This window comes from Theobroma cacao, chromosome 10 (genome assembly GCF_053813885.1).
Source record: "Theobroma cacao isolate CCN51 chromosome 10, ASM5381388v1, whole genome shotgun sequence".
NCBI classification, from domain to species: Eukaryota; Viridiplantae; Streptophyta; class Magnoliopsida; order Malvales; family Malvaceae; genus Theobroma; species Theobroma cacao.
Window position 1 is genome coordinate 8,349,529 of NC_142648.1, and position 8,839 is coordinate 8,358,367.

General features: G+C 33.9%; 1 protein-coding gene across 2 annotated transcripts; it reads left to right on the plus strand.

Annotated features, from left to right (window-relative positions):
* The first annotated feature begins 227 nt into the window (after positions 1 to 227).
* On the plus strand, positions 228 to 6,440 carry LOC18586641 (P-loop containing nucleoside triphosphate hydrolases superfamily protein). Of its 2 annotated transcripts, none has more exons than XM_088802776.1 (7): positions 228 to 508; positions 1,126 to 1,791; positions 2,135 to 2,223; positions 2,668 to 2,767; positions 3,374 to 3,628; positions 5,439 to 5,611; positions 5,816 to 6,215. In XM_088802776.1, exons 1-7 carry the CDS (start codon positions 353 to 355, stop codon positions 5,967 to 5,969), a joined length of 1,593 nt encoding a protein of 530 aa, XP_088658902.1. In that variant the 5' UTR covers positions 228 to 352; the 3' UTR covers positions 5,970 to 6,215. The 2 variants fall into 2 exon arrangements, with proteins under 2 accessions (XP_088658902.1, XP_007010194.3); XM_007010132.3 differs by having other exon boundaries at positions 229 to 508; positions 5,878 to 6,440.
* The last annotated feature ends 2,399 nt before the right edge of the window (positions 6,441 to 8,839 follow it).

Genomic DNA, 8,839 nt, shown 5'->3' on the forward strand with positions numbered 1-8,839 from the left:
CAATTAATTGAACTGTTAACGTGACTCTCTAATTGAGCTCAATTGTCCCTAAAAGACAACTGGAGAAATGAAACTATCATTATTATCATTCAACACTACGGGAATCAAGCATCGCCCGAGCCCAAGATTATTAGGCCGAGAAAAAGCCCAGTCATGAGAAATTCTGAATTACCAATTTAACCTTTATTGGGGTGTTAAATATCCTAAAATGTCACCACGTCCCCACCACAAAATAGCACATAAACCCCAGCAGAAGTTTAAACCCGCCGACCCTTCCATTTTCGTCACAACGAAAGAACTACCCAATAAATAAGATTTTGTTAGCTTTTCTTAGTTTGTTGTGGTGGCTTTAATGGCTAAAGGAGATGATACAGTGAGAAAAAAGAAAAACAAAGCACTAAGAAAGAAGCTGAACAGGAAAACAGACTCTTCAAATGTATCAGCTCGAATTGCCTCCATTATCGCCTCCAAGAAACGTCGAAAAGCCGGTAAACGCCGCATCTGTCAGGTATCCTTTTTTGCCTTATATCTGCTTTCATTGATTTCTCTTGTTGGCTTTTTTATTTTTATTTTTTTGTGTGGGTTAAATTTAGTTGTTGTTTAGCGTGAAATTTAGGTGATGGGTAGTTTGTGAATTTGGCATTGAGTGAAAATTTGGTGATCATATGATATGGTACTGAGTTTGGTTAGTTGAAGATAGGTGAAATTGCTTATGAATAGGGTTTTTTTCTCAATTTAATTGTGTGCCGAAGAAGTGAGACATGAAGAAACATTTATTGGTAGCAATTTTTAGATGTTTGGTTTTGAGTAGCATTTGGAGAAGTATTGAGAAGTGATGACATGGATTGTTTGCCTATGACGCGTATATAGTGTATCGAGGATAGCCAGTGTCTTAGAAGGATTGCTCGATTGGAATTAAGTACTGTTTAGTTTTGTGCTTGGAAGAAGAGTTTTTTATGAGAGGAGAAGCATCACAAAAGGAGGGAAATGAGAGTAGGTTGCCGACTTATTTTGTTTTGATGAATTAGATAACTCATTGCAAATTTAAGGTGGCTTCAATTTATTCTCCTATTGTGATGCCTATTTCTCTTCCATCTTAGTGGACTTCACCTTGTTGTTATGCAGGGGATGTGTTTTAGCCTTCCTACTCTTGATGATCCCTTTAATGACAGACTTGATAAAAAAGTTATCAGTAAAAGAGAAACAAAAAAAATCATGCCTTCAGAAGTGGATTGGAAAATCCCAGCCGATAGGAAGGACGCTGTTCCCAAAAATGGATCAGCTCTTGGGAATGATCTGAAAGTAGATAGTTTGGAAAAGATAAATGAAAAGATGATGGATTTGAAGGATGAACAGAAAAAATTAGTTACATTGATTAATAATGTGGGCAAGACAAGACATATGAATTCAGGAAGAGTGCAGATCCAGCCAGGCGGAAAGAAAATCAGTGTCCATGGTCATCAAGAGCAAGCCTGTGAAAGTGCACATTGTCCATCAAAGTATCTTATACTCTGCTTGAAAGCAATAGAGGATGCATTGCATTATGATGGTACCTACAATTGCGAAGAGGGCAAGTCTCTATTTGTCAACACATGGGGTGTTGAATTCTGGAGATGTTATTCAGTTGGAAAGGATATACTTGAGACAAGTGGATCATCTTCCGATGTAGAGCAAATTGCATGGATAGCTTCTACTGCTTCTGATGCTATTTCAAGGAGAGAGAAAGAAGGTCTTTCATTCACCAGCCCTTTCCTTCTATTCCTTGTACCATCCAAAGAGAAAGCTCTTAAGGTTTGTATAATTCTCATAACATTTTTCAGCAAATGTCTATTTGTTGTTTTTTATAGTTTATGACCTGTTTTTCAGCAAATCTTTGTCTGCAATCTTTATCTGATATATTTAGAAGCCTAACATAATTTACTGTGTTTGGCCTATTTCACCATTTGCTAAAGATAAATAGAATAAAACCAATTAAATGAAATAAAGAAATGAAAACCTAATTTTAAATGTTACAAGTATACAAAAATATGATCTTATTTTAATGGAGTTCTTTTTCTCTAGTTAAATTATTCAATCCTATCTTTTGTTGTTCATTTATTTATTTATTTAATAAGTTTTCATTGATTATGCTCAGGTACGTTCACTCTGCAAGCCCCTGAAAGCTGTTGGCATACATACAGTGAGTTTACACCCGGGTGCTTCCGTAGACCATCAGATCAGTGGGTAAATATACTCTAAATCTCTATATCTCGTGCTCGAAAAAATTAATGTGGTATGCTCCAGAAATTTAGGTATGGGTAGTTGATCAATTTGCTGTATAGTGCCATTCTATGTTCTTGAGAATAAATTGCTTAGGATGGATGATTGGGCTGCATTTGTATTATGAGGAAGAGAGGACCAGACCATTTGCTTTCTCTCTCTCTCTCTCTCTCGGTCTCTCTCCTGATTTACATTTTTAAGGATGGCTTTTGTGTATGGGCTTGCATGCTTATGCCCACTCATCATAATTTCTAGATTTGTGACTTTATGACTTGTGTATGCAGTGTACACTCAGTTGTTGACAGTATACTTGCTATTTTGGCTTTCCCATTTAAGTGACTTGGGGTTATGATATGTCATTCTTCTTCTTTTTTTTTTTTTTCTCAAATTCAGTGGTTTTTTCTGTAGTCTGCAGAGTTGTGAACCTGAGTTTCTCGTGTCAACACCTGAGAGACTTTTGAAGCTAGTTTCCTTGGAGGCCATAGATGTAGCTGGGGTCTCAATGCTGGTAAAGTGTATAAAATTTGAAGTTTCTCTTGTTTCACATTATCTGCTACTTTATTTCAATGGTCAACCTGTAATCGTTTTTTTTTTTGAAAATTGTAATGGTATTTATTTAAACGAGTTTGTTAAACAGGCTGGCCAATATTTATAGTCATTGACCTTTTTTATAAATAGGTTTCATCTTGTTTACCTTTTTCTTGAAATTCTCCTGTTATTATTTTCTTAGTGACATTTCTTCCACTCTGTTAGATATTTAGATGTTCAAATGATGTCATTGTTGTGTATAAGGAATAGTGTAATTCAAGTTCATTTTAATTATTCTACACATTGCATATGGGAAGTTTAATGTTGATATATATCATTTGAAATGTTTTCCATTTTGAAATGTTGTCAAGTCTCACACATGGGTGCATAATTCATTATCTACTTTTCACCCAGCCCTCTCTGCCACCTTTCTCCCTCTACATGAGATCTATGTATATGTTTGTTGGTGTTTATGTTATGGAATAAATTTGTCTCTATCAATCTACCTTAATGGCCTTAAACATCAAAAGCTCATTTCATTAAAATCACTAAATATTTAGTGTCTAACAATTAAATTCTTGAATAGGTTATTGATGGAATGGAGTCTCTTTCTAGAGGTGGTTATCTCAATGCCATAAAGTCTATCAGGCAGGCTATTTCAGGAAACCCCCATACTTTGGTGTTCAATGATTCCTTCAGTAATGCTTCTATTCCTGCTGTGCAAAATCTACTGACGGGATTAGTCTATAGATTATCTCTCAATGATTCTGTTGCCAGTCAAAGTGCTTGCATCATCCAGTCTATATATGTGTGCTCCTCGAAGGAAGAAAGGATGATGAAGGTAGGTTTTTAACATGTTTGAACAATTGCATACTGCCTGAGATAGTATATTGTGTGGCTGAAAATCTTTTATCATTCAGTTTGGTATATTTTAGAAAATGACAAACCGAAATTTATTTGGTCTCTAAATTTTCTTAAAACCAAAGAAAACTTAATCATGCAAATGTGTAAGCCCTAACAGAGACTTTTAACTGAACTAGATTGGTTTGATTTTGAATGCAGTTTGGCTCTTTATCTGGGCTTTCTGGAAAAAGAAAAGACCCTGTAATCTAACCCAAATTTCTGCTTTAAATTCTGAAAACCAAGAGTTTAGATTTTGCATTTCAATCAATTTATAAAAATTGAAAACCTCAAGTAATTAAATGAAACAGGTACTAATGCACATAATATTCTGATCCAGTTTGGCTATTGGTCTCATACGAAATGGAAACTTATTTTTGGTTTGCTCTATAAACTAAGTTGAACTTCTACAGGTACGAATGGAATCAAACTGACCTGAATTAATCAATTTGTTTGATTTTTCTGTTCGAACCAAATAGTGCAACCGCTAGTATAGTTCATTGTTGAATGTGGCAAACATTAAACTGCTCCTTTAACATTCTCTTATATGCTTTATCATTAAACTGATGTTTAGTGCTAATGGAAGCTCTTGCTTGGTAGGGATTTTTTAGCATTGTTTCCATGGCGTAAAGGGCAAAGTGAGGCATAAGCCACATGAAGTAACATAATGTTTTATTTATGGTTTTCAATTCAAGTTTCAATTTCGGGCTTTGACCTTGGCTCTGGTCATTATAAAGAAACAAAATTTTTTAGTGCATTTGAATTTACAAAAATGTCTATAGCTTATATTTAATCCCAGAATGACTCAAAACCTGTTTGAACCCAAAACGGTCCGAACGCGAGTTGACATGAATCCAAAATGTTCGAACTTGAGACAGCTCAAACCCAAAATGGTCTGAACCTGAGATGACTTGTATCTGAGGTGGTTTGAACCCGAAATGACCCATAATTTGAAATGAACTTGAACGCGAAGAAAGCTCGACCCAAACCTACCCAATTTTCACCTCTAAGTAAGAGTTGACCATTCAACATTTTGCTGCAATTAGCTATTCTTTCAAGCAAGACTTTAGAGATACCATTGGATATCCTTCTCAACATTGGGAAGGAAGGAAACGGTAGTTCTCTGCTTCCACTAATTTCTGGACTGTTTTAAGATCTTGGATGCTTGTAAATAGATGTGGGACCGTTTTGATACCTTCACTCGTTGGTCCTTATTTTGGCTGTGTTTTTTGTAAGCCAGGTTTGTAACTGACTGCTGTCCCAAGTCAGATTCTTTTGTAATTCACAGGGACTCCCTGTCTTGATCAATGAAAATCCTTACTTATTCAAAAAAAAAACATTGGGAATCATTCTGGATGTGTCTGATCCCATTGTTAATTTGTTATAGGTGCTTTACTTTTGTTTCATGTGCATTTATGACTTTATTTCCATCTTTTTTTTTTTCTTGGATTGATGTAATGGTTTCTATTTGCTTCTTACTCTTCTACATATCAGATGTAGGACATGTCACTTTTCTGTCGCTTTGCCCCCCAACCCCCCTAACAACAACAACAACAATTTATGGTTTTCTTTTACAGTGAGAAGTGAGGTCAATCATTGTGGAAAGTGGGGATGTGCATGCTGTATGTCTGCTATATTAATTGAACAATGATAGTAGTTTCACTGGGCATTGACCTTTCTTTTGGATCTTAAGACTTTGCCTTCAGTTTTATAATTCGCTTCTGAAGCTTGTAGTTAATGAATTTTTACAGGGCATTGATGCTTTGGATGATGTTTACTGGAATCAAATGATACCACAACCTTTGAAGGTGCTGTACATAGTTGGAAAAGACAATAATGTTGAAAAATTAGTATCAGCTGTCAAATTAAAGGGATATTCCATCTCCATCAGCTCTTCCTTGAATATTATGGAGTTCGAGAACAGGTAAATTCTGAATCAGTTTTTTGTTCATGTCCTTAATAGATAGCATGAAGAATCAGTTTAAAAGCTTAATGCTTGTTGGAGACTCAATTTAGAAGCTATTCACATGTTGGACTTTTAACCGTTTAGGTTGTGTTGTCTATGTTTGTCCATGATACTTGGCTTTGCAACCAAGGTATTTGATGGATGTTACTGTTACTGTTTCAGGAATTGCCAGTTGTTGCCAGTGTTTGTATTTGTAACTGATAGATTGTCTTTTTCTTCCCCAGTCTGCATTCTGGCATTAGAGGGAGACGTACAGTCTCCGTTGTTGCTACTGAGCACATCAGTTCTACAGATTTGGGAGAGTATGGTGTTGTGATACTTCCAGATTTTGTTCTCTCAATTGATGATTATGTTCAAATTCTCTCGAGGATGGCACGGCAAACGGTCAATGGTGTATTGCACAGCTTTTTAACTGAAGATGATGCGCAGCATGCCGGTCCGTTGATTGAAATCCTTGAAAAATGTGGGCAGGCAGTGCCTGAAGCCCTAAGAAACTTGTGTCATGTGGATCATCCATTTTAAGAGTCCTTGAAAAGAAATAATTCTCATTCTTTACAGACCATCTAATTCTCTTTGCTGGAACTATTATTAGGTGAAATGTTGCAATCCCATATTTCACCTGCAGTTTTGCTAATACAGCAATGAGTGTAAGAATTTGTAAAATTAGGCTGAGTGGCCAAAATTTGAAAAAGAAAAGAAAGAAGCTTATCTGGTTATTGATTGATTTGGACAAGGATGAAATGTTAAAAGTTTCTTGTTGAAGGAAAAAGTTTAAAGCAACAGAAAATGAGGGAAGTTTTCATGGTTAGTAGAAATTTTACCCTTTATTTTCACTGTCAGTAGAAATACAGCTTTAAAAAGTAGTGTCAAATTGCAATAATTTAAAATAACTGAGAATATCTAATACCTGGTCAAAGATTTTATTAACTTTCTCTTTCAAAATTGAAAATTTCATCAATTTCCATCAATTATGGTAAGTGAAATTTAAAATTTAATTGCAAAATTTTTTTTTATCGTATATTTGTTTTATCATTTATATTTGCTTACCTAGTATTTATTTTTACTTATTTCCTTTTCATCTTATATCTTTATATCATTCTTATTTTTTCTCTTTTTGGAGAACATATTGCGTATCTTTTTATTAGTTAATTATTTTTCTTGCTTACTATTATTTTTATCCAATATTTATTTATTCTTTTCTGAATCATTGTATTTAAACTTAACATTTTATTTTAACGTAAAATACCCATAATCTTAGGTTTTAACCATTATTCACTTCAAGTTTATAAGAGGAGACATGAGACAAAAAAGGCCGACTGCCATGCTGAGCTTTGGACTTTTGATCTTTGAGGGTTTATTTATTTATTTATTTTTCAGGGATTTGTGTGGGAAGTAAAAAGGGAAAAATATCTGGAGCTGGAAATGGGGTGAAAGTTTGGGAGCTAGGGATTGGGGAGGATGGAAAATCAGCTGCCATGCTGAGCAATAGCAGTCCAACTTTCTTCCTCCTTTCTGTTTTCTCTTTAAAGAACTACTTTTTTTATTTTATTTTATATATCCCATGGGCTTCAATTAATTTTTTATTACAAAAGATCACATGGTCCAAACCCTAATTAGACTCAGATTTTAATTCATGTAAAGTTAGGTCCAAATAAAATCAGTCCAATTAAGGTTAATAATATACTTAAATCAAAATAAAAATTTAAAATAACATTAAACCCTATAATTATTTTAGCATAACATTAAATTACCTCCAGCAAAATATAATGTCTACACAACTTTTGTTGTTAATTTATTTATCGAGATATAATAATAATAATAACAATAATACATTTTCTTTCTAAACAAGGACATTTTGCTAGGAAATGTTATAGGCATTCTTTGAGATGTTATTTTTAAAAATATTTTTTAATGCACCGTTTTCACTAAAATTAACATAGAATATTCTTTTAAATATTTAAAAATTGTGTCTTATCAACCAAATTGTTATCTAACCACAATAACAGTTCCTCCCATAGCCTTTACCATGGTATTTAATTTATCATTTTAAAATTTAAAACATAAAATTTGGTTAAAGAAAGAAAAAAATATGCATAAACTAATCAAGAAATGAGGGTCCATTTCAAAAGGTTGCAACTGAAAAAAGAATAATATATAAATATTGATGAGTTCTTAGAGTTGAGAAACAAGAGGCTGATCCCTTGAGAATATTGTATGGTTTGAGACATAATCAAGAAGTAATTTGACCAATAATTTGCACATGTTCTGGGAGTGATATCGGTTGGTATGCTGTGGTTGGTTTAAAGATTGAAAAAAAAATGGCACCTAAAAATGATGTTTTATCAGCCATGATTAACTCAAACCCTAATTTAATTAATAGGAAGGGAAGATGTGTTGGATGTGATGCTTGGGAGGCTTCTGTCTCTCACTTGTTGTAATGATGCTTTTCTTTCCCAAATTCTTCTCTCAATTAATTAAATCTTTCCTGCCTTTGAGCTGGACATTATAACTCATTCCCCCATCTAACACTCCTATTAAACTTACTTCCCAAGGTTGACCAAATTCCTCTGCGATGACTCCACAAGTTGCAATTTTTTTTTAATGATTGGAGGAAAGGGAATTAGAACCTTACTTTTTAGACAGAAAGATCGTACACCAATCAATGAATTCAATGCTCGAGTGCCTTTTCTCTCTTGATTTACAGTGTTGATGAAAAGTTCAACCAGGTCCATAAACATATGAAACAAATCCATTAGCTAACCACCTTTATAAAACTTCTTTTTTCATTAGCTGTTAAATAATAATAATATAAAAGAAAAGAAAAGAAACCATGGACCTCTTATAACTAGTCCATCTTTCATAATTTGATTTTTAATCCAAAAAGTATATGCCTACAAAATAGAACTCTTATTTCTAACATACTTAAATGTGTCGTCTTGAATGAATGTTCCATTGTCGGTGTCCTATGGGCTCTGTATATCAATATTCTCTCATTAAGCATGCGTACTTCCTTTAAATAAAAGATATATTGGCAAATTTGACTTCAAACTCCATTTGTTTCTTTTGGAGGACAGCACCTAAAAAAAGAACATGGCGTATATCCTCTCTTTCCTTACAGTTTCTTAATCTTTGCTATTACAGCACTCTGGTTGTGCTATCAATTTTGCTAAGGACTCTCTTTAATAC

Coding starts and splice junctions, on each gene's coding strand:
- LOC18586641 (XM_007010132.3), top strand. CDS start 353: ATGGCTAAAGGAGATGATACAGTGAGAAAAAAGAAAAACAAAGCACTA. Junction 509..1,125: donor GTAAACGCCGCATCTGTCAG/GTATCCTTTTTT, acceptor GTTGTTATGCAG/GGGATGTGTTTTAGCCTTCC. Junction 3,629..5,438: donor AGGAAGAAAGGATGATGAAG/GTAGGTTTTTAA, acceptor GAATTTTTACAG/GGCATTGATGCTTTGGATGA.